Source organism: Trichosurus vulpecula, chromosome 3 (assembly GCF_011100635.1).
Source record: "Trichosurus vulpecula isolate mTriVul1 chromosome 3, mTriVul1.pri, whole genome shotgun sequence".
Taxonomy (NCBI): Eukaryota; Metazoa; Chordata; class Mammalia; order Diprotodontia; family Phalangeridae; genus Trichosurus; species Trichosurus vulpecula.
This window is the reverse complement of record NC_050575.1, coordinates 69615117-69642090: the sequence shown is the minus strand read 5'-3', so window position 1 is coordinate 69642090 and position 26974 is coordinate 69615117. Positions and strand designations below refer to the sequence as shown.

Here is a 26974-nt window from a genome sequence, read left to right as displayed (position 1 = left end):
AACTCAGAACCAAGTAAACTAGTTTTTTTTAAGATTTTTTATTTTGTTTTCCTGGAATTAAAATGGAAATAGCTTTGTTTTCTCCCAAGGCTAGGGAAATCACAAATATTTACTCAACATTTTCCTACTCTTACCAGTCTTTCCCTTCTCTCCCCCGCCAGCAACACCTTTCCCTCCATCCCCCAGCCTACAACAACAAACTTTTAACATAACAGCCTATTATTATTATTTTTAATACATAGGCATCTAGCAGGTTCTCACTTCCTTGACTTGTGAATCTGTTAATTAATACAAAAATAGGTTGGTTTTTTTTTAAACTTTCAAGCAACAGCTTATGAGGGAACTAAAATGTGGTCCTGGATAACCATTTCTTCCTCCAGTATTCTATTTGGAAAAGATTAGAGACTCAAAATATAAAGATATATTTCATAAAAGAAAATTGAATTGTATGTTTCAGAATTAAACCAGCTAAATGCATTTTGTGATGTAGGACCTTTTAAAGATATTAACCCCTTTATACATTTTAGGCTATTTACTATGTTGAAAAAATAAAAGCTACCCTTAATTAGCATGTTATTAGTATGGAGTTTCCATGTTCCTTTGCCTGTGATTCCAGTCAAGCAGGTAATAGACGGCAGAATGGACCTTAACTAGATAGACCTGCTAATATCTGTATTTCGCAGTTTTGCATCTTCTATCTGCATGCATTTGGACATAGATAGAATAATTCCATTCTCGAAATACTTAGAGATGTATTAGGCCTTTCACACGTAGGCCTACTCTCTGTTAGCGCAGTTTATGTTTTTCTTGTTTTTAAAATTCATTGGTCCAAAGTACTTTATTATGCTGGCTGGCTGGCTTTACTAAGGGTGCTCTTTCTATTTTTCAAAAACATAAAATAGCAAAAATAAAAATCTCAACCCACTGAAGGCAAATTATGATGTTTGCTGCAAGGCTGATAGAGAAAAACCATATTCAAAATGTCATATTGCTAATGTTACAGATTACAGTTTTCCTAGCTGCCTATAGATTTGCAAGGGGTACTGTTTGTTTACCAGGCTGCCATGACCCTATTATACAAATCTGTCATCTATTGTGTGGCTAACACTCTTTTAAATTGCAAATCTGATGCTCTTTAGGGGGCTCAAGGAAAAAAAAATTCTCACTCTCCACACCATTCTATTTCTCTTGATTTCTTGCCTGTTGTAAGTGGAAGTTGGGATGTGCTGAATTTGCACCAGGGGTGCAAATGCAGGCTCAATTATAAGCATAAAATTAGAGTCTGTTCACCATTAATCAGCCCAGCTAATTGCTATGCACTACCATTAGCCATATGGTGTGAAAGACAGCTTGCTCTCCCTAAGATGAAATTTCTTCATTTCAGACATGAAATAGTGAGGGCTCTGGATTTCAAAATAGCTTGTTTTAGATATTTAATTTCTAAACAACTTTCTGCAGTGCTTTCTATCAAGGCTAACTGCACAATAAAACTTTGCATTTATGGCACAAAAGCAGTATATTTATAGTATGTTGGAGTCATGGCATAGGGAACATAGAGAATTCCAATTTACAGGAGGGACCCTGAATGATTTTGCTTTGTTGCAGACAAGACAGCGAGTTGCATCTCAGGTGACTGTTTAAGTTTAAGGAATCCATTGTGCTCTGCTGATGGGGGAAAAAGCCATTTTTTCTGGCTGGTTGCAGGACTTAACATCCTTAGATTATAATTATTGTCATCCTTGGAGAAACAGTCCTTTTGCCTTGATGGTAGGGGAATCTTTCTCTGTTTTAATAGGATTTTTTTTTGTATTTTTGAGTAGACATTGGGTTTTATTAATAATTGATGGTAAAGGCTGAAATGACCATGCCCTATTAAGAGTTTTCATAAAGCAAAGGTCCATAAGTTGGATGCATATTTTCCTCTCCCACATTTAAATCTAAATAAAAATACACCATGTAACTAGAACTATCAACTTAAATTACACATTCAGAGCACCCACTAGGAATCATCCAATTGAGGTGTGAAGCACTGGACTTGGAATCAGAAGATGAGGGTTCAAATCCTGACCCATCACTTATTAGGAGATCAATTCCAGCAAGTTATTGTCTTTCTCTGGCTGCAGCATTTCATTTATAAAACATAAATGATGATACTGGCATGACCTGCCTCATAGGTTGTTGGGAGGAAAAGCATTTTGTAAGGCTTCTGGTGCTATAGAAGGATCATAGGATCACATGAGGAAACTGAAGCACAAGGAGTTTAAATGAATTGCTCAGGATTATCTGATAAGCATTGTAAATCAGTTTTTAAAATTGAGCTATTATTTACATAAAATTTCCGTTTATCTGGGCTTTTAACTACCAAAAAGCTAAGATAACTAGTTCCAACTCCACCCCCCCCATCCCGCCCCTGTCCCCCAAGAACCATTAGGAAAGAAGACTAGATTTGGACTCAGAGGAACTGGGTTCAAAGGCTGGCTTTGCAATTTCTCTCTTTCTGAAAGTCACCTAATTTGTCTGGGACTCAGTTTCCTTTTTTTTTTTGTTCCAAATGAGAGTATTAGATTAGATAATCTCTAAGGTCTCTTGCAGAGGCAGGTAGATGGCTCAGTGGATACAGCTCTGGGTTTGGAGGTGGGAAGACTTGAGTTCAAATCTGGCCTCAGACATTTACTAGCCATGTGACCTTGGGTATGTCACTTAATCTCTGTTTCCCTTAATCCACTGGAGAAGAAAATTGCAAACCACTCCAGTATCTTTGCCAAGAATATCCATTGGACAGCATTGGCCCATTGTGACAGGTTGGATACAACTGAACAACAAGAACAGCAAAAGATCTCTTGCAGCTCTAAAATTACTTTATCCTAACGTATTCAACAAATATTTACTAAGCGTCTATGAGGTACAGAGCATTATACTAGATGCCAGGTGATCTTGAAAGTTTAGATAAATTATGTCCCTGACCTCACAGAGTTTATATTCTAGTGGGTGATTAAGCCACAAACACAGATAATTTACTTTGGTCATTTCAGAGATCTGTGTGCTCTGTAATACAGATATTTCCTTTATCGGTGAAGACTGCAAGTTACCCAAATTGTCTCATTCATGTAATTCTTCTTAGTTGATTTATGTTAATCTCCATAGAGGATCTACTCAATGCACTGGGTTCCTTCCTTTAGCTCTTTTAATATGTAGCTGGTATAGCTACCAGCCCAACATTAGACTCTCCATATGTTATCCCTGTCTCTTGATATAGGACTGGCCTGTATTTTCTTGCTACTTGTCATGCCTTAAAGACCAACAAATATACAATAAGAGTAATGGAGAGTTGCAAGACAAATGGTAATTGATATATGTAGTGATGACTTGGAGTAGCTTTTGAATTGTCGAAGGGAGATTCGATCGTGCTCACTTAAGTTTTAGTATTGTGGGTTGCAGTCTTATTTTTTAAGTTGAATAAAGTTGATTTTTTTGGGAAAAAATTTGAGTAAGATTGAATAAAAATCTATCAATTGAAAACTGATAAATCCACATATACAATAGAGAAATGGTAACATTCTTTTAATCAGAATATTTACCAAATAAGAACATTAAACTATCTAAATATTCTGGTTAAAGAAGAGTTTACTATATCTCATTTTATACCCTTATTCTCTGAGTTTTGGCAAAGAATAAATGCATAGTCTAACCTACAGACTCAATGAACCAACAGGTATTTGTTAGATCCCTGCTGTGTGCATTGTACTGTGTACGGTTCTTTGAGGGATTCAAAGGAACAAAATGTCAGAGCTGAAAGGGGCCTCCAAGGCTGACTTGTACAACCCCTGCATTTTACAGATGATAAGATTGAGACCTAAAGAATTGAAGTGTTTTACCTGAGGAGGAATAGCAAGTTAGTGAGAGAACCAGAACTAGAACCTAGGTCTCCTGTTTCTCAGTGTGGTATTTTCTCCCTTATACTGAAATATAAGGGGTGGCCTCTGCCCACAAGGAGCTTATACTCTTTTGGGGAAGACAAGGGGAGCACCCCTGATGAAACTCTTCAGGAACAAGACTGCATTTTATAAAGCACTCCATTACGCAGCACAAGATATGAGATGCAATACACAAATCCGGAGATGGGAGAAATTAATGTGCGATGGAGTTATCAGAGAAGGCTTCACAAAAGGAGAGGGGTTGAGCCGGGCCTAGAGGGATGGCTAAGATTTGAATACATGGAAGGAAGGAAAGACAACTTGTCTGAAGATTTTAGGAAAATAGCTACTCTGTAGGTGACAGAGTTTCTCAGTTCTTGAGAAAGAACAAGGGTTGGTATTTGTGAAAATTAAATCTGTGCCTTCTAGGAACTAAGAGATCACAAGACAAATGTTTTCTCCCATGAAACCACCTAGAATTATATCCTACTTGAGTAAATGACTGGCAGTAAAGTTTCAGGCCTCTGGAATAAATGCAGACCCCATGATGGGGAAATATTAAATTTTTCTTGCCTCATTTAAGGAGATCCTTATCAGCTCACTGGAGATGAGCCTCTTGGGCAAGGCTACAAGGTAGAAACTCATTTTCTTTTCCTTCTGTGTGCAGGATCACTTGGCAGACACAGGGCTTGGTCAGCAATGCCTGTACTGAGAGTCAGATTCTGGGTTCACACAGCTGGGACTATTGGAGCTGATCTCTTTTAGTCCTATTTTTCTTAAGGTGGGAATTAACTCTCCATCCTGGGACAGTGCTGGTTAGAGACCAACCAAACTCACACCGGAAGGCACTGCTCAGCATCCTATTTCTGGAACACTCTTTTTGATCATTGACTTAAAGAATGGAAAATGACTACATTTGGACAACCTAGGAAGCTAGGTGGCACAGTGGGTGACAGAATGCTAGACCTGGAATCAGAAATTCTTGAGTTCAAATCTGGCCTTAGCTGTGTGGCCCTGGGCAAACAACTTAACTTCTGTTTGCCTCAGTTTCCTAATCTGTAAAATGGGGATAATAACACCTACCTCCCAATGTTGTGAGGATAAAGTGACAATATTTGTAAAGCACTTTGCAAGCCTTAAAGTGCTATATAAGTATTTACTATTATTAACTGCAGACATTATTTATTATTATTTAACAATATGTTTCAAAAGGGAGCTAGTTGTCTTTGTCATTTAGATCTGCATGTATTTTTCTCCATGGTGTGTATGTACACACACACACACACACACACACACACACACACATATATATATATATATATATATATATATATATATATGCATGGAGAGAGAGAGAGAGAGAGAGAAAGAAAGAGTGAGCGAGTGAGTGCTGACCTTTGATTTCATTGCTCTAGGGTGATTCCAGTCAGAAAAATCCCTCTATCCATGCAGATAGGCACCTACCCTATAACTTATGGTCTTAGAAAGTTGCTTGTGGGTACTAAGGGGCTGGGTGTCTGGTCTAGGACAACATGACTAGTATATGTGAGAGACAGGACTTGAACCCCTGGTCTTCCTGAGGCTGGCTTCCTTTTCATTACACCATGTTGCCTCTCTACATTGATACAGTACTTTACATCATTTTACATATGTTATTTGATTGGTGCACCAGTCCTGTGGAATAAGTGTCATATATATATACATACATACATATATATATATGCATGTATGTATGTATGTATATTCCCATTTTTGTCAAAGTGACGGATCTGGGATTTCATTTTGTGGGCTGTCCCTCTAACAGTATAGCTCACAACCCATCTACACCTTTTCATCTTGTGACATTCTTGTCTGTGATCCATAAGTCCTCTACTTCAGGTTCACTTGATGTACAGGGGTGCCTTCTTCTAGGTTTCTTGATACTGCATGGATATCAAAGGAGTACATAGGCTGTCCATACATTATCCCGTTCTCATGATAAGACTGGTCTGCCCTCACCAGCTCACCTCCTTTTCTAGTTGGACATCTCTTTTAATATCTTTTATGACACTATAGAGGAACAAGTTTTCTTTGATAATATACTGTAGACTGTTCATACCCACCATATTTCTTTGTTGCCTTAGGGTGGCCACAACTTTCCATGTGAGGATGCTGAATCTCAGGGAGATTAAGTGATTTGCCCATTTCATGTGGCTTAGGAAGCAGCAGAAATGGGATTTAAACCCGTTTTCTACCTCTTTTCTCTATACCATAGTTGCTATTTCTCAGTGCATTTTCAGAGGATTTTGCTACCTGGTAATTTGTCCCAATTTCCTGGTCCTTTGTAGCCATAGTGAGATCCTGGGAAAAGGCCTCTCAGTATTTTGAGTATGTTTTCCAGATGATAAACAAATGTGCAGAATGGCAGACAAAGTGGATTCTGGGCTTAGGAAAAAAATGTAGCGATGCCCTGAGACTAGGGTATACAGCAGAATGCTTCTATATTCACTATCAAATTTTAATGTTAAAAAAGGATGTTATTCCAACCACTATGAGATGGTATGTGGCAAAAGACCCAGGGACTTTAAAAATATTCTTCGTACTTAATTATGAAGTCTTTTTTAAAAAAATCATGACTGTTAACTGATCTAATCCCTTTACATTCTGGTTTAGTTTTTGGTCTTTTCTTCTTTCTCCTTGGCCTCTCTCATTGTGTTATAGTTTCTTTATCATGGTTCCTTTCCCTACTCTCTCTAGTCTTTTGTGATTCTTTCCTGTTTCCCCCTTATTTTCTTCCATTCTGTATTGCTTTCTATGATATCAATTCCTCCTTTTCCCTCTTCTCCTTAGTCTTTTTATACTTTTCATTTCACATCAAGATATCCCAAAAACATTTCTTATGCCCTTCTTCCTATAGCAAACAAAGGTACCATTTCTCATGTCCATTGATACCTCTTGATCAGGTTTGGAGAGAATGAACCACCATACTATGGAATGGATAAAGTCCCTAACATAGCACTCTTTGCATAAATGGCAGTCACTAAGTACCTGTTGAATGAATGGAGACTCCCATTCAGAGTCTGCTAAGTCTAAGCAATCTAGAAGGTCACTACAGAAGATAGACTTTGAACCATCTACTGTCTCACTTGCTGTTGAAGAAGAGGAGAGAATAATTACAGAATCCAAGAGAATCACTGAGACCATCCAGTCTCCCATAACTGAATGAGAATCCCTTCTATAACATAACAAAGAAATGGCCATCCAGCCTTTGCTTGAGAGAAAAAAACATTGGGTGGTTCCCTAGCAATTTTGGCTTCTAGATTTTTTTGTTAGTTCTGTTGCCTTTGCAAATATAGAGGAGAAACATTGACTGGAGCCAGGGTAGAAGACTTGTGTTTCTAGAAGTGAGATTCTATCACCAAATTCTTGAATTGATAAGTGTAGGTGGGCACAGGTAAGCATTGCTTCTCCTGTAGTGGGGAAATCACAAATCAGGTTGGTAGCAGAGGTTTTTGTCTTAGACATCCCTTGGTTTGTTCTAGCCCTCTCTTTAAGGTATATTTGAACTCCATTTCATGCAGGTGATATAGAACTCAACACAAACTACAAACTGTACAGTCTATAACCTGCTCCACTGTAATCTCCTTGAAGGCAGGGACCATTCCTTAGTAGTCTTTATGGGGATAATAATGACCCTTGTGGTAGAGGCTTATTTCAAGGATTAAGTGACAAAGTAAAATGCTTTGTATACCTTAAAGCATGATATACGTGTCAACTGTTATTGGTTTATATCTGTCTGTGTGGATTGGGCACCGTGGTAAATTTAACTTATAAATGTGATTCTTAAATGGTCCATTCTCCAAAGAGCATTCCTCACAAAAATATTTTAAAATCCTTTGGAACAGGGCAAGATCTTAGTTTATAAAGAATGCAAAACTCAGAGTCAGAGTTCTAACAGAGTCTGGATAGAGGGAGCTTACGTTTCACATACTTGCTTTTTATATGACCTGATAGAGGGCATCAGTTTCTAGGGTAAATCTTACCATAATATGAGTGGCCATTAATGTTCTCAGAAAATTTAAAACAGTATTCAAACTTGAACACAAAAAAACAGCTGGCACAGGGAGTTTATAGCCTTTCTCTGCTGCCCTCCTCTCACCTTTAGAAATTCTGACTGAAGGTAGCCTCTAAGCAAACCTTTATTTTAGGATTTTGGAGTCATTTTGTTTGAAGGAAACTTTCCCCACAAAGAGAATAGAGACTACTGGATTTGGGGTCACAAGTTTGTTGCTATTCAGTCCTGTCTGACTCTTTCTGACCCCATTTGGGGTTTTCTTGGTAGATACTAGAGTGGTTTGCAATTTCCTTCTCCAGCTCATTCTACAGAGGAAGAAACTGAGGCAAACAGGGTTAAGTGCCTTGCCCAGGGTTCCACAGCTAGCAAATATCTGAGGTCAGATTTGAACTCAAGAAGATGAATCTTTCTGATTCCCAGTCCGGTACTCTATCCACTGTACCACCTAGTTGCCTAGGGTCACAAGACCTGAGTTCAAATCTCATTTTTGCTGTTTACTATTATGTGACCTTGAGCTATGAGGGCAATAGAGTGCTGGACCCAGAGTCAGGAACACCTGAGTTCAAATCCAGCCTCAAACACTGTGTGACCCCAGACAAGTCACTTAATCTCTGTCTGCCTCAGTTTCCATTTCCCAGGGTTGTTTTGAGGCTCAATGAGATATTTGTAAAGTGCTTCAGTATCCTCAAAGTGCTATATAAATGCTGGCTGTCATCATCATTATCATCATCATCTTGAGCCTCAGTTTCCTTATCTGTAAAATGAGGGGATTTGTTTAAATGGTCACAATGGTCCTTTTTAGCCCCAAGTCCTATTGTCCTATGATCATGAGAGAGGAAAAAAATGTACCTCTGTCATTATTTCTACTTTCTACAAAATGAAGTCCAGTCGATCTTTCTATCATTCTGAACCTTTTTTACGTTGGGTCCAAATGGCAGTTGTATACATTATATGTAACCTGTGAAAGACAAGAGGGTGCCTAAAGAACACTGGAAGTGGAGTGAGAACCTCCAGTTTATAATTCTGGTCCTGCCACTTAGGCCTGTGCTACCTTGAGAAAGATAGTCCTCGCTCAGGATCTCAGTTTCTTCATTTGCAAAACTGTAGGGTTTGCCTTGCTGATTTCTCAGGCCTCCTCTAGTTCTAACATTCCATGATCTGCCCCTATGTAGGCTAGTGAATGGGATAGCAGTTATTAGGTCTGTAATTCACGGCAGGGGGAGGATCTCCCACCCCACCCCCACTTCATGGTTCCTACCCAGCTGTGCCTGGAGAAGTTAAACATAATCATTAACCCATAGGTGACCCAAATAGAATTTTCTGTCACAAAGATCGGTTGAGTTCCAGGTATGGCTTCATGGTAATTCTACCATATGTAACCCAGCAATTTGAACCTTCTGTCTGCCTAATGATAATTTTACAATGTAATGGTTGTACTAAATCCTTTCACTTTTGCTCTATAGCCGCTGTTGTGACAAGAAAAGCTGTGGCAACCGAAATGAGACTCCCTCAGATCCAGTGATAATTGACAGGTAGGGGCCACTATTCTTTCCTTGAGTTCTTATTCCTCATTATAATGAAACACCTGCCCTGTGTCGCTAACGGGCAAGGGTTATAGATGTATATGGATGAAATTTGGTTGTTGATAGTGAATTAGGCTGAGCTGTGACTGCAGTTCCCATGAAGGCCATATGGAATGTTATTTGGAGGGAGACCTGTTCCTTGGAGGGCTCTGGTTTTGTGTCTGATTCATACTCTGAAAGAGATATTTTTTCTCCCCTGACTTTCTGTGGTTCAATCTTCATGCTGTGCCAGGAAGCTTCAGAAATAAAATAATAATAGTTTGTGATTTATGAAATGTGGTTGGGTACTTATAAATATTTAACTTTTATTTGAAAAATGTTTGAATCATTATCACTTTTAGCTACAGTAGTTCTGTTGGATGCAATCCATCTACATTTTAAGGTTTTTATTTATGCATAAAAGCAGTTAAAAGAGATCTGTGAACTAAGATTTTCTACTATTATTTTCCTGGTTTGATTGCTACTTTTACTGTGTTGTGAGTTGATTAATTCATCCTGCTTGTCTTAATTATTGTGTTTTTAAACAGATCCATATTACTAATCTGACATGACCAAGTAAATCACAGCGGAACAATAAATCTGTTTTAGTTGTATATTGCCATTCCAAGTCACTGTGCTTACACATTATGCAAAGTTGCATTCCAAATATTCATTTTACATTTTAATTATTGAAATTCATTGTACGGAAACATATATGATAAACCATTTGTTATGTAGTATTAGTCTTTGAGCATTAAATGGCCTGGAAGGTTTATGAATTCTGTCAGTTGTCAGCTAGGAAGAGGAACGCCTTCCACCAATCCACAAAAAGAACCTTGTATGAGAGTGATTCCCTTCCTCCCATAAGGAAGCATGGGGGCTAATCAAGAAATCTTTTTAGGGTTTTGGCAATTTTTTTTAAGGTGATGCATGAGTTTTATACAGTTCAAATCTCCTTTGTTGTATCGTCCATTTTTGGTGAGCAATAAAGCAAAGAAGATATGTTCTGCACACCTAGACTTCATTAACACCTAAGTTGTGTGATCACAAACTCATCTTTTCCCTTATTGGGGCTAAAAGCCAAAGCAAATGTTAATTGCCAAATATATGCTTTCAGGTTGCAACAAAAAGAGAATTTATTAAACAGAGATCGTTAGCCTATGAAATAATTTAATATTTAGATCTCTAAAATGCATTTTCATTCTCTGTAAGGTGGCATGGAAGTTATGTGTGAGTGCTATTAACCTGACCACACCATACAGAGAATTAAACGGCCATGTCTATTTACATATAGGTGTACACTTCACACTTTTTCTGCAAAGATGTATAAATCTTTGAGTTAGGCAAAGTATGACTATAATACACACACGCACACATACACATAAATCTGTTGTATAGGCAGTTCAGCTTACTCAATTGGCGCTTTGTCACTTGGTAATCAATGTAAATATTATGTCAGCCTTTTAAAAACAATATTTTTTTATATAAAAAAGAATAATTCTGATCAAAGAACTACTTCACATATTAGGCAAAGCCTCGAAATAGCCAACATCCTGTTATGCACACAGTTCAGTTTAGATGATAAAATAAACCTTACCTCGCCACCCGCAATGAAACATTTTTTTGCTTGTGAATGGGTTAAGCTTTTAAGTTCTTCATTCGGTTTTAAATTGTGACTCTGATATAGAAGGTTGATATGACTGTGGTTTGAATAACATTTGATTTTGACCTGTTCCTGTGGGTTGCAATGGCATAAGAAACTTGACTCAGCAGTGCCATAATTAGCCCAGCCTGTGTTTTTGAAACAGGATTGTGTTACCTGGATTGCATTAGTACGGCTTCTATTGTTGCCGCTTTGCATCTGTCCCAGTAGGGTACTTAAAACCTTTTCTTGGCTGGGGTAGTTCAAACAATTTAGGCAAAATAAGTATGCACTTTATACTGTTGGTGGCTTTAGTAATATTACTCATGACATTTATCCTTTTCATTTTTTTTCTCTTTGGTTTGGAAAGTAGGAAATTGTGTGTAGGCAGTGTCTGTCTCTCAAAAGGAGCGCTTTTTAAAACAGCTGAAGCACTAGAATATCTGCACACGTCCTAACATATGTTTATTTGCCTGCTGTTATCACTTGTGCATGTGAACCATCTTTTTAAGCTACGATGCCAATTGATATGCAAAACCCCATTTAGCTATTTTTATTTGCATATGAGTTTTCAGAATTTATTTGTCCTTCGGACTGCCGGAGCTTTAAAAAGCCCTCGTCCTGTCTGTGCTGACGTGGGAAACTTCCATTTTTTAACAAGAAGAGACGAGAATAACAGCAGCAAAGAACTTATACAAGGAAGGACTAAATAGAAAAGATTTTTCAATTCCATAAAATTGCTGTGAAGGAAAAATATGATGGCAACCGTGTTTGAATTTCATAGTTTCCAATTTGATTCCATATTACGGATTGCATAATATCTGTGTTACGTGCTTAGAGTTTGATCTGCTTTCAGATTTATGGATGTGGATCCCAGCATATTGTGTAAAATAGGCCACGAGGCCTGCATACATCAGCAATAGTAACTGTTTCTACAAGACATACAACAATGTGCAATTATGGAATTGGAAGTATGATCAATTGTTGTGTTGGGATTTAGCAGAGTTTTTGTACACAGTCCACGTTTGGACACCAATAATTTTCAGTCCCCTCTTGTTGCCCTTCAGATTTTGGAAGAACATTTCTATTTTTATCACTTGAAAGACTGTGGTTATTCAAGAAAACTATTTATAGGGTAGTTAGCCTCGTGACCAGACAAAGTGAATCTATGATGCATAATAAGCCATTTTGTGACTTAAAACTTAACCGAAGTTATTTGTTGCTAGTAATTTGGGGATAGCAACTAGCTAGAGGTTGCTCTTCAAAATAAGTGGTATTAAAAAAATATAACTGTGGCTGCTGCAAGATCTGACCCAGGAAATGGGCTCCTAATTTGTGCTCTACTGTGATTGAACCCAGCACAGTGAGAAAAAGAGGCCTCAGTAATTTTAATACAATTACAGGAATTTGTTTTGAGTTCCCTGAAGGTGGTAATTGTTATAGATGTTTCCAAATATCCAGATTTTGGAGGTTATCTAGGCATGGCTGTGGTTAAATGTGTTAGTCTGAATAGTTGATGACCAGGAGCTAATGACACCCTTGCAGTTGAGATGACTGGTTGTATGGTAATTATTGTTAAATTTTCAAAAAATATACTTCCTGTTATTAAATTAAGTTCAAGATTGATTTAACATCCACACAGTAACTGGTATTTGAATTTAAAAGGTTTGCAATAAAATTCTTGTTCAGAAATTGAATAAATTGTAGTTTTATTACCACACTGAATATCCTTGTGTCCTAACCTTTTTCCTTAGAGTTATCTTAGTTCAATAAATAAAACCTCATTAAACTATTCCCATTTCAATGAGTTTATTAAATTTTGCAGGAGTAATTAGCATAAGCTGTGCTAATTTTTCTGGAAGACTAATGAGAGAGGTTCTTAATTAGGTTTGCTTTGTAAGAATCAGAAAAGATGATAATGACAAAAGTCACATAGGGTGGAATGAAATAGGAGCCCAATTTTATAATTTTTTTAAATCTGTGAAGGAAGCTTCCATTTCTTGTTACATGGAAAACTTTTAAAAAACTTATTATAAATAAGCATTTTAATAATTATTCAATATCTAGATAGTTGGCTCAGACATTCATTCCCTGTTTGTGTAAAAAACCACCCCTTACTTTTTCTAGAACTAATTCAGTATACACTAATCTAGCACTGTTTTAGATGAATATAAATCATTTTGTAAGTATGTTTAGTTCTCTGAAATATAGTCTTAAATCTCTTTCACGTAAAGGACTCAAATTTCAGGTCAGATATGCATGATTCTAGTAAATCAGGAGGATAGAAATTTTTGGTTTTCCTTCAGTTTGGGATCCAACGATAGATAGAGGGATAATTGACTGATGGTAAAGGTTGGGTTTTATTTATTTATTCAGATCTATGTAATATCAGTGTTTGGTTGTTACCAAATCAGAATGTGCTTTTAAAGAATAGATAGATTTGGCAAATCATACAATTGCTTCTCATGCTACTTCTTTCTCATGTGAATTCTGTCCCCATCCTGTTCAAGTAAAATATAGCTGAATAAAAAGGAATTATTTCCATATTTTGGATTCCTCATTATATATATACATAAATACACACACACACACACACACACACACACACATATATATATACACATATATATGTGAAGTGTCAACTTATATACCCATAAAGATTTTTGATTTGTCAGTTGTAATTCACTTGTGTTGAAGATGATGATTTCTTCCTATTTGTGTCTTTCTCACTTTTAAGAAACATTTCCTTTGTTTATTTTTGGCACCCATGGAGTCTTACCTTTGATAAGGCCTTAACTGACATTTGACCTACAGTAACCCACACAAATTTTTGTCATCATTGGATGGAATCCTTGTCTTAACATTCAACTAAATCATTTTTCTTTCTCAATTTTGGCTTTCTAGATTCCAAGGATTTCACAAATTTCTTGTTGGGATTCTCAAATACTCTCCATATTCATCTCAATTTCATTTACGTGTTGATTATTTGGTGGATTATATGACTATTGGTAGAGATAATCAATCAAGAAAACGTTGAGAACATAGTTTGACTTGATTATTTCAAAATTAAAGTCATCTCATTCTGCTTCATTGAAAAAGAAGAAAACTAAGCTGAAAATAGGTTGACAAAATTAGTGACTAGATTTATATACTCTGCATTTCTGAATGCTGTAGCAACTTTTTGCGTTAAAAGCTATTAGGAGTCCTCAGAAGAGAGCAATGTTATGTTACTTTAGGCAGACTTTTCCCCATGTGAAGTGTTTGGGCTTTTTTTTTTTTTTTAGTAGAATGTATCCTTATGCATGTAATGAGAAATGGGAAGAATATGGAAAGCATTAGGCTTTGGATATGGTTTCATTGAGGAAAGGAATACATTTTTCCAAGTGTGTGAAGGCATCTGGGACCCTTTTAACACAAATGGTGGTGGTATTGGCTAATTTTTTTCACCTATAATCATAGATAAGTTGCAGGATGCAGTTTATCTATGTATTTTCTGTTTTCTTTAAGATAAACTTCCTCAAACAACATCAAAATCAGTGCTACTTTCACTAAGGTGGTGGCCAAATAGTCCGTTTCTATCCCGTCGCGTGGCTTTGTTTCATTATCTTTCATCTAAGAAATTATTTTTTGGGGGTCTAGTTTTAAGTAAGAGTGAATTATTAAACTTAATTGACTTGTGTGTCATTCATAATGGAAGCATGTAGGTGTCAGAAACCGGTACAACTAGAGCTGTAAAGATATCTCTGATTAAAATTTCCCCAAATCACTAATAAGCCATTTATACTAACTGATTTCCCAACCTTTAGTGCTCCATGAAAGTGTGCAAAGGTGATATATACTTACAAAGTTACCCGCAGGCTAGATAATTGGTGTTCTCCTTGTTATTTTGAGATATTTGCATTTTTAAAAAGATAAAAGTCTTGTCTGGGCCACTGCTACTGAATATGGATTCATTGTTGTTTTGTAACCTCTCTACATTTAAACATTTGCTTTCTCAGTGGGAATTCTAACGTGATCATGAGTGATGGGATTTATGTGAAACTCTATCATTCTAAAAATCCATCAAATATTAGAAAATATTCTGAGAATGCAAAAGGCCTCGTATGTTGGTGACTGTGATGATATTAATACAATAAGCAAATAAGTCTGAATTTTCTTTGCCTAACAGCTATTTCTCAATCTACAAGTAGGATACATTAAAATGTATTTCAAATGTGCTGACATTATATCATAATGCAAAGTACTTTGACATGGCATAATACTAATGCGGACACTCCATAATGAATAACAGTGGTTTTCCTGTAAAGGAATTATTGGTAACAACTTCCAAGAAATGTATTTAACTCAGCTTCAGAGAAATAGCAGTTGTGTATATGTGATGTAGCATTTCAGATCTTGCTATGAGTTTTCATTTTCTAACCCCATCATCACTTTTCTCTTATAACAGTTCTGGAAAAGTACAGAAAGTCAGTACAAAGTCTCCTGTGTGTCATGTTAGCAACTTTGTGCAGTTGGTTTGTGATCAGAATATATTACTGCATCAAAAATGTTTGCTTTTTCTGAAGGAAGTTACCTAAAACGAGAAGACAAAATTCCTAGAACCATATCTCCAAATCTTTCTAAACTACCATTACCCCCATGCACCTATACTCTACCAAACCTCTTAAATAAGACCCAATAAAATGGGAATGAATAGTTTTAAAATACTTTTTTCAAAATCTCATATAAAAAATAAACTCCATGTCTTTTAAAATTCATACGTGATATGAAATGGGTCACATGCAAATTTTTTTTCTTCCCATGTTACATTCTACGTAACCATATACTGCACTGAACAATATGAAAGTGACCTAAATGCTCCTATTGCAGTTGGTGAAATATGGTGAACAGTACAGTTTTGTCTCTGGTTGCCCGGTGCCTCAAAAGGTGCGGGCAGATGAAGATAAATCTCTTGAACAAACTATTTCTCCAGTTACAAGCCTTTGTCCAGAAGCAAATAAAGGTTTTAGAGTTACAGTATCTATTGTAATAGGATTTTAATTGTGCTAACCCAGGGACACTGTGAAGCTAAAGATGTTTGTATTTTTTTATTTTTTGGTGGTGGGTTGGGGAGGGAAGGGGTCAGCGGGATTGGGGAGAGAATACAGATGCACATGCTCCAGGATACTGTGTTTTCTTCTCGTCAGATATAAAGTCAGGAGTTTACAGATACAAGCTTAATAAACTATTCTTGAGGGGAAAAACATCCCTGTTGTTTAATCTATGCCATATATGAGAAGAGTCTTCTGGGTGCTTTAGGACTTTTTTTTCTTTTGGAAGTTGAAGTGCAGGGTTCTAGCTCCAGAAAAGAGAGAAACAACAACAAAAGTGAAAAGAATCAGGACCCCCAAGCTCACTTATAATGACTTAACCAAACAGGCTGGCAAATCACACAGCTTTCTCTGACATATCAAGCCCTGAGATGTAACTATACCATGTAGCTAACTGTTTGAGTCATACTAGTTTTGTAATAGAATATAAAAGTAATAGTGTTAGCTAACACATCTTTAATAAGATATTGGCCACTGCCCTGCCATATGCTACAGAGCAGGCTCTCACTCTGTGGGGCTTTTGATTCCTCTCAATAAGATTATTTCAAATACTCTAATCCTGAATCATTGACATGAATACAAAAGCCTAGTGACATCTAATAGATGCCTCTTAGCTTTGCTTTTCCTCTTGTTCCTCTCCTTTTTCTTCTCTTTTTACCTGACAAAAAGCTTACAGACACTTGGGCTCTGTCTCTCAGTAGCAGCATGGGGGGCTCCTCATGAAATATAAAGAAGGAAAAAGGACTGACACAGGGCTGATAAGCTACAGAGTAAAGGACCATAGATTAAAAGTAAATGCCAGTAAATCCTACCCAGTACACTCACTTGTTCTTTTATTGTTTTCTTTAACACTTTCAGCGCCATTGAAGGGAGGGAGGGGGAGAGAGAGAGAGTAGGGGCAACCCCAAACTCACGCATTGTGATTAGCAATGACATCAAACACTACATAATATTTCATAAGCTTGACGAGGCTCTCAAATTTTAATTTGCGTTAAAGTTTTTTTTAAAGTTATTGTCCAGAAATGCCTTCTAAAATTCACACTGCACCACCCTCCCTCCCCTCAAAAACATTTGTTAGGAACTTATTTGTTCAAGTGGATTGTTTAATTGACTGAATATTTACAGTGTTTTTCATCTTTTGGGAAAAGCCTTTTCTATACAGGCTGACAGATTTTGCCACTCTTACTGTGGAGGAAAATTTCTTTTTAAAATGATTCATTGAAAAATAATCAAAATGAAAGCTCAGGGTGATTGTAAGAAATTAGTCTCTTGACTCTCTGACTGTTAGCATGTGAAAGTTATGGCTTCAAGGCACCAATGAGCTCACCCCAGGCCAGGCTTTTTGGTCTGTCACAAACAGTCCCCTGCCCCCTATACTGAGAAAAGACGATCCTGGAAACAGCTTGCTGTACAGTTGAATGCCTTCACTAGAGGTTATTTTTTTTTCTTTTTCTTTTTTTAAAACCAAAGTAATCATGATTTCACTAATGTCTTTTACTATGCAGAATAGCAGAAAATACAGCCACTTTCATTCAACGTGTCTATTATTTTATAGCTTAAATTTCAGGGTTTCCTTCCCTTCTACTTCTGCTTTACTTCCAACTAGTTAGGGGTTTAGTCTAGTAGTAATTTTCAGGAATGTATTGTTTCAGTTACAGTTTTTGGTGCACATAGCCTCACTATTGGCTGCCATCCCAGAAGGAATCTTATTCAAACTCCTGTACCTGGTTCAAGTATGGCAAAACATTTTCATAGAAGTGGGTGAAAGAATGATATATTCTATGTTCATTAGAAACTCCTTTATTTTAGAAAAAGAAGAAATGGTAGGACTTAGAAGAACTATCTTTGGAGCTACTAAGTTCAGTGACGAGAGAAGAAAAATTTGTTTGGCACATTCCACCTTTCTCTATTCAACTTTGTTGATATTTCAATTCCAGATTCTGATCTTAGAATAATTTGAAAAAAAAATGATTTCCTTGTGCTTGTGGCAGTGATGATGGAAGAATATCCTTTGAGATTCTGGTATACATTGATTAAAATTAGTATCTGGATTCTAGTCTACGAGCATCTTTAAAACAAACAAGCAGAAATGTATATCTGCAATAATACCATATATTTGGATGTCGTGAGGTAGCATGGGTAGTGGATAGAAGGCTGACCTAGTAGTAGGGGCATTTTAGGATAGTGGAAAGAGCCCTGGATTTGGAGTCAGAGGAGCCAGGTTTAAATTCCATCTCTGCTGCTTAATAGCTGTGTGACTTAGGCAAGTCATTTAACCATTTGTATCAACGATCCAGCTAGCAGCTTCTGTGGGGGTGTAAGATCCATCAACAGCCAGCACCCAGAGAGCTGCCAACACAGGTCCTTTTGATCTGCTTTACTTAAGGAAAGCAACATTAAGGGGTTAACAATTTTACTTTAATCCAGCATACAAATAACACCAACCTAGTTCAGGGGAATAAGCCAGCACCCTGAATTACAGACCACATACAATACATAGTTATCAACATCTGGGTGTACAGCCGGGGAGCTCATTAGAACGGCTGGCCCAGAGTCACACGCCACTCCTGCTGTGGCTCAGAGCTCTGAGCGAGAATGCTAACCTTTGCACTTACATATCCTGTTCAGGGCTGGAGGGCCCTGACCTCACCCAGGCTGGGCATGGAGAAGTTCCCCAACCCCAATGTCACATCAGATAAATCAATGGCTCCCAATTGTCTCAGTGCTGAGAAATACAAAAACATCCCATTTTATCTGCCCCATTCAAACAAAGGCCAGAATCATTAAAGGTCAACAACAAAAAGTCCCACCTTAATTACTATTACACCATTATGGGCCTTAGTTTCCCCATCTGTAAAATGAAGGTGGGGGGAGGTGGATTAGGTGACATTTAGGATCTTTAATCCTGCCTCTATACTGTACTGGCCCTGTGACAATGGACAATTAAATTATTGACCTCAGTGTCCCAGACAACTCTCTCTCTAAGACTATATACATTGTAGTATTAGTTGCCTATAGAACTGGGGGGAGTTTCCACACAAGGGAATTCCCCATACTAACACCCCACCCCCACCTGCCACTTTCCTCAATTTTTTTGAAGAGTGCTTTGATTTGTTTTTCACAGAAATATTGTGAATTAGGCAGGGCAGATATCACTCTTTTGTAGAAGAGGATCCTTCATAAGTGATAGATAAATAGCAGAGTCAGGATTAGAACTTGGGTCCCTAGTCCCTCATCCTGGGATTTTTATCACTACATCATGTTGCCTCCTGTATCCCATGGAATCATGCTTTCCATGCATTGTTGCTTTCCTAACTAATTCTTAAGCTGATATTTTGTTTAGCCTTTGGTGTTTTTTTTTAAATTTACTATTTGCTCTATGAATTTGTTTGAATTTATGCAGGTGTTGGAAGAAATGTTGAGTTTGTATTGTTTACTCACTGGGCTAAGTCAGTGGGTCATCTGTGCATCTTAATATGAAAATATGGTTATTCAAAAGGAGAGTTTGTTCTACTTATAACACTATTGTTATGACTCCTGCCTCAGTTTCCTTATCTGTAAAATGAGAGATAACAATTACAACCTTCTATCATCACTCCACCTGTCTTACTCCCCTTAAATATATTCCTTATCCTTGTGATGACCTCCCAGTTGTCCTAGTCGTCCCCTGTCCTAGTGTTTCTTTCTTTCACAGTCTTGACAAGTTAAACAGTTAGAGTTTAGGTACTTACCCCCTTGTCCTAGCACTGTTCACATTTTGCCTCACACCTTGCCAATCCTTAAGTCCAGTCACTAACTGCTCCATCCCCTACCTTCTTTGTCCTACTCCTATATTGCTGAATGTTGCTGGAGGAAGGCACAACATCACTTTAGTTTGGTCCCCCACAAATTCATGTTACTTAATCTCTACTGGGCCCTCACTACTGCACAGTAATTTTTTTTATTCACTCCTGATAGACTGTCACTTACTCTTTTTTTCCAATACAGTCTCCAACTCCCATTTCTCAGCAGGTATAGGCCATAAGTTGTGAGTATCTTTGTTTCCTCCTTTCTTCATATTTTAACATCTTGTCATCAACTTTGACATATCACCTGTCCTTTCTTCTCTTGCTTCTGTCACATAGAAGAAGAAAGCTAATATAGCTATGCTATAAGATATCCCTTTGCAAAGGCTCTTCACCTCATCCTCACTGTCTTTACTCTAAGTTTGCCCAATTTGGCTTCCCTATTCTTTTTCTATGAGTTTTCAGCCTTGCTCCTATTCATTCTCTCTTCTCACACCTTCCTGCCCTTCATTTCTTCTTCATTAGCTCTCAATCCTACTCCCTTCTTCTAGTGCCAACAAACATGCTTAGGTTTCCCCATCCTTAAACAACCTTCATTTGAGTAGGCTTGCAGTCTAAGGTGATTGTCGTTTCTTTCAACTCCCTTTTCACTGCTAAGCTTCTATAAAGAATTGTTTACACTTGCTTCTTCCACTTCCTTATCACCCACTCAGTCTTCAGTTCTTTGAGGTTTGATTCCTGATACCACCATTTTAATGAAACTACTTATTGAAATCCTTTCTTAATGGATAAATCTGATGGTCTTTTCTCAGTCTTCATCTTTCTTGACTTTTCTGCAAGTTTCAACATTCTTTTTTCCTGGACATTTTCTCCTCCCTTATTGGTGTTGTGTTGTGGTGTGTGTGTGTGTGTGTGTGTGTGTCTGTGACATAGTTCTCTCTGTCTTCCTGTTTCTCCTTTTCCTTTGCTAGATTAACATCTAGCTTCCCTGTCTTCTTATTCATCCTTTTCCTTTCTTGCTATATTTTCCTTTGATGATCTAATTTGCTCACATCTCCATGCAATTGACCCTCAAATCTCTAAGTCCAGTCCCATTTCTTTCTTGAAACTCATTTCTGTACCTCCAGTTGCCTGATATATAAATCTCCTACTGGATATCATGCCAGTTCAAACCTCGAACTCGACAAATCCAAAAATGGACTCATCTTCCCCTAAAGTCATCCTTTCTCCACACTTGCTTTTCTCTGTTGATGGCATTTCCATCCTCCCAATCAGTCAATCAATCTACTAGCATTTATTAAGTGCCTACTCTGCACTCCCAATTACTGGACTTTGTTACCTCAGAATTACCTTTGGCTTCCCTCTCCACCCTTATATCAAATCAGTTGCCAAGTTCTATCCATTCTACCTCTATTTTCACATGTATGCCCTTCTTTCCCTTCGTAACCATCACCCTCGTGCAGTTCTCACCATCTAGTAATGACGACTGATAATGAAGGTTGTCTCTGCCACCAGTCCCAGAATGGTACCTCATTCTTCACATAACTTCCAGAAAAAACTTGTGAGGTGCAGATATGTGTGATTATGTTACTCTCCTTCTCGAAGACCTCGAATGGCTCTCTGTTGCTTGTAGGATAAAATGCAAATACCTAAGCCTGGTTTTTTAGGCCTTCTGCCATCTGGCTACAACCTCTGTCTCCAGCCTTATTATACTTACCTTCCCGTTCACCTGTTCTCCATTCTGGCCAAAGTGGAAATGCTTCTGCACCCACCCTGAACTGATCATGACATTTCCAACCTCTGCACATTTTCAAAAGCTGACCTACATGTTTGGAATAACTCCATCTTTGATTTTTCACAGTTTTTATCTTTCTTCAAGGCTCAACTTAAGTTCTGCCTCTTTCATGAAGTCTTTCCCGAATCCTTTAGCTGCTAGTTTTCTCTCCCTCCTCACAAAGTCCTCTAGCACTTTGTGTGATCTCTCCTTTAGCTCTTTCTTTCTCTGCTTGCTATTATATTGCTCATAATGTATTTCTCTAGTAAAATGTGAGCTTCTTGAAATCAAGGACCTTCCCCCTACCCCTCCATCCCCCCCTTGCCATTTTGTTCCCAGCACATAGTAGGAATTTAACTGATATTTTCAGAATTGAATTTGTTGTCATTGAATGACAAACATTTATTAAGTGTCTGCTGTGTGCAGGGCCTGATTTTTAATCAGAATTTAGTCCATGCCTTCTTAGCATGAAGCTTAGATTCTAAGAATAATGCTTGTTTTACCTACCTTACATGGTAGTTGTGGGGAAAATGCTCTTCAAATTTTAAAGCATTTCTATAAATGAAAGCTATTGTTATTCTCTGGGCCTTAGTTTCCTAATCTGTGGAATGAATTGTTACTAAGGTAATTTCTAGCTTGAAAACTCTACTGGTTCTAGTCTATCATATTGTTGAGTAAACTGAGGCAAGGGATTTATTGTTATCCCTAGGGACTCAATCTAGGAAGTTTGCTGCAATTTTGTTAATTATGTTTTTCAGGTATTGAGATGGTTTTATCACAACCACCCAGTAAATAAATGTGAAAAGACACCATTCTTTGATAAATAGAAACCATTTTGTAGGGAATGATAGAGCATTGAATTTATTGCACTTAAAAATGGCAATCCCTATATGATTATAGTGAGGATCTTCTCATCACTTAGGTAGTTAATTGATCAAGTAAATCATAGTGCAGACATGTAAGTGAAAATCTCTGTTGTTGACATTCTCATCTACACTTTCAAGCACAGATTCTATTATTAACTAATATTGCTATTACCCACAGTGATATGCCTTAAAAAACTACCCTCATCCATGGTACTTGTGAAAATATAGGAGAATTTTGGGAATGCTTTGGTTTTGCCATGGCAACACGGTTATCTCCCATTATTCTGTCAAATGTGAAACAACTTTCAGACTAGCACATATCAAAGCAAGCTTTTGTTTTACCCAATCTGCAAGAGTCTTAAGAGCTCAGCATTTTACCTCTCCCAAGCAGGTATTATATTGATGTGCAGCTTTGGTGATTGAAGGGTTAATGAATTGCCACCTCCTCCTAGAAATCCCATCATGTGCCTGGTTGACTCTGAAAGAAGGGGCTTGAAGTTGCCTACGGGGCATCCCTTTTCCCAGCTTTTTCTTAGGCCACCTGGGCAGATGAGATCCTCACTAGCATGTCCCTAGGACACAAAATCCAATCAGGCGCTGCCTCTTCTGGTCTCAGTGACCTGCTTGCTTGGAAAAGGAGGAGAAACAGAGGGGAGCTAATATTTGATAGGCTACATCTTCTGGCTTTAGGGGGCTCCTGTATCTGCATGAGGAAGGAAGTTCTTCCTTCGTTTCTAAGATAAGGTGTCATTCATGAGAGTCATGCGCTGAACTAATCAGGTTAATTGAGAGGCACTGAATAGTCCTCATTGAGCTGATCTCTTCTTCCTGTTAAATGCAGATAGCACAGACTGGGAGATTTCACATCTTGTAGTTTCTTTCCACATAGCACATGAAATCTGCAAGCCAGCATGGAACTTAGTTGAACAGAATGTCATTAGGGCTATTTGAAGCATGGATTTTTCTTGTATAATAAACAGCATCGCATCTTTAAAAAAATATATTTTTTTTTCCTCTAAGACTAATGCATTTAAGTATATGACTCATATGACATGTTCTTCAGTGTTTTTTTATGTTAAAGTAAATTTAGCATGCTAGATATGCTGGGAAAAATTTGTTTAAGAATTCAAAGACATGGTGACTATTTTATTGGAGATTGCTTCTTAATTTTTTATGTCTTGGTCTAGTGTATCATCAGAGACAAGATGCTCCTCCAATTGTAATTTATCAACATCCAGATGCCCCTAAGTTGTTTACCCCTCAGTAATTTTATTTCTGACCTCAGTTTGCCATTATGGAAAACAAGGAATGTTTCTTTTCTTGGAGAAGAAAGGAGTAGGTTAAACTTAATTCTGTGAAGCCAGGAAGTTGCTCCTCTCTTTTCTCCAATTTAAACTGATTTGTTATACTTTAAACACTATCCTTGTCTATTTCCCCCCTCCCAATTCCCTTTTTCCTTGGAAGTTTTGGGAATGACTTTAATTATCTCTGCAATCACATTCTCATTGCTGCCCCTGTGAAAGTGTGTAGTCATGGATTGCTAGGATTATTTTCTTTAGCACTTGGGGATAGAGAAACCGGTTGTTTCAAAATGAGAACCAGCTGGCTTCTCAAAGCTGTCATTTAATGGGGAGCCACTTTTATACACAAAGCCTTAGCCTAGGTTAGTCATTAAGTCAAACCCCAAATCAGCAGTGTTTGGTCTATCACCCTTTATTATATGCTGAGCTAGGGGTGATTTTGTGGATGTAACAGAAATTGCATCTTTAGTTTTGCTATGTGACTAAGCTCTAGCTTTAGGAGGTAGCTGTAATAAACCAAGTACACCATTCGCCTCTCAGTATGACATTTTATTGACTTGCATTCCCCAAATTCAGAAAATAAAATTAAACCCACACTTCAGCATAATGTTATATTTGACATGCACATTAGATAGCTTAAAGGTATCTGTCTATATGCCTATAAGCAAGATGCCGGTCAGATTCATAGAACCAATGAGACGTCAGAGATAACTTCTGTTATCAAACATTTTTTATGATAAGCTATAAAATAAGGACAAGGATGATATACCATATTTCACACACACATACACACACACACACATTTACACGTATCTTGCTATATATTTGCTGATTTTCAAGCTTGTAGAGATTGGTTTATTGTCACACCCTGTTAATTTTGAGTATTTCCAAATTCAATTTGAAATGGGAAGCATACCTTCATTCAGTAGTTGAGTACGTTAAGATGTATGAAATACTTTGGGGGCATTATGTCACAGAAAAGCTATAAGGCAAAAAAAGGCTCCAAAGACATATAAACCCATGACAGATGGGGAATAGTTGTTTGGAAGATTTGGTTTTAGAATCTAGGTTGTGATTATTTTTTAAAAGAGCATTAATTGTTGAAATCCGATATCAAATGGGTGTTTATCATATATAAAAGCAATTTCTGAGAAGGTAGGGGGTTGTACTGGGTTTAAAGAAATCTCATTGTGCATATATGAAGGCTTATTTTGCTTTGCTTAACTAATACAAAATACCTTGATAAAAGCATGGAATAGAACATGCTTTTTACACCAATGTTACTATCCTATTAAGTACAACAAAATTATTTTTAAAATAAACATTACAAAGTTACAATTTACCATCGAAGGTACTCTAGTTACTATTAAACCAAGATAACCAGTCATAAAAATATATATGCACATATACATACATATATATGCCATATATGTGCCTGTATTTTTTCTCTTTCATTTGTTTTTATGTTTTCATGTTGAAACATTGCTGAGCATTATTATATCCAACCATCTTTTGGTTTATAAACTATTTTTAATGTAGTCTTTTTACTTATTGCTTCAAATTCTGCCTCTATTATGTATATGTGTACATATATGTACATATATCTTAAGGTTTCTTTTTATTTATTAAAAACAAATAACAGTTATATTTCTAGTCACTCAAATTTGGACTGAATTTTACTTCCTGTTTCAAAGGTCAAGGCAAGCTGACCTCAACAGCAGTGTGGAGACTGCTGAATTATTCATATCATTGACTTTGTGTCAGCTTCCACATTTGTGGAGAGGGATGTTTTATTCATTTATCTCATTTAGGGTTCTTCTCTGCACCTGTTTCTACCATTAAGTACCCTGTAATTTGCATTTGATGCTAATTTAGTTTCATATCAGCCTGGTCCCCCCTTGTTAATTTAATTTTCTAAGACCCTTTTCATTACAGTAGAAATGTTTTCCTCTTTAAAGCAAACATCTATACAAGTAATTGTATAAACTGCCTTTTAAATAATATCTTTTAGAAGATTCCATCGTTTAATTCCTTAATTCCTATAATTAGCCATGGTTTGATTAATGTTTCAAAGGGTTAAATTAAAATGCAGAGTTACTCAAATGCAGACTTGAATAATTCTTTGCCCATAACAGCTTTTGCATTCTTGTGTTTATTCTTATAATTCTTAGAACAGTATGTCTTAACAGCAGTAATTTTCTTTATTTAGTGATTTGTTTGGTTTGCTAATGGTTGTTTTTCAAATCACCAGGTTCTCAATATTACTTGTGAAATGTTAGTTTTTCTTGTCTCCAAATAACTGATAGATAAATAAGAGGCTTAAGAAAGTCCTTTCTAAAAATGATTTGAGATACTAAAATATCAATCTAGAATTTAAAAATGTCACTGTTCTGGAAATTCTGTGAAAGTCTTGTATAATGTTGCTCACAAAGCAATGGCTTGGAGTATTTTAACTTTTGACTGTTGAGAGGTTTAGACTCCATTTCTAAGGACATTTCCAGCTTTGGTGTTTTAAGGTATTCAGCTGTGTATATCCTGCCTAATTCTTGTATTGTGGTGGCATGCACAGATCAGCTGGTGGAGAGATTGTTTTTTCCCTAATCATCAGAGTTCTAGCAAGTTTCCATTGTATTGGCTTCCATATGGCTAATGCTTACCTCTTCCCAGCTTCCTATAGTCTAGATCTAGAAATTAAGGTTTGGTTGTTTGGAAAGCTCTGTGGAAAGTTGGGGATTATATTGGCAGTGTAGGACATTTTGGGAACGAGGCAGTAGTGTAGCAACACAAGAGTAACCCTAAAGCCATTTCTAGCATTTCCCCCCAACTTTTATAAGTCAGACTTTTATTCCCCAAGAAAGCGAGCTTTTGCTTTTTCCCATCCTTTTCAAGAAGTCTGAGGTAGGTGTTTGATAAAGTTGTATTCCTTCCCTGTACTTCTGCTTGAGGGATTTTTAAACATAGCATGACTACTAAGTTTAAGAATTTC

At 37.1% G+C, this 26974-nt stretch overlaps 1 protein-coding gene across 3 annotated transcripts in view; it reads left to right on the top strand.

Moving 5' to 3' along the window:
- EBF1 (EBF transcription factor 1) overlaps positions 1-26974 on the top strand; it is a 453310-nt gene that overhangs the window by 16261 nt on the left and 410075 nt on the right. For all 3 annotated transcript variants that reach the window (XM_036752357.1, XM_036752356.1, XM_036752355.1), the window contains exon 6: positions 9432-9500. In XM_036752357.1, coding sequence (XP_036608252.1) covers positions 9432-9500 — 69 coding nt within the window. The remainder of the gene's footprint in view (positions 1-9431; positions 9501-26974) is intronic.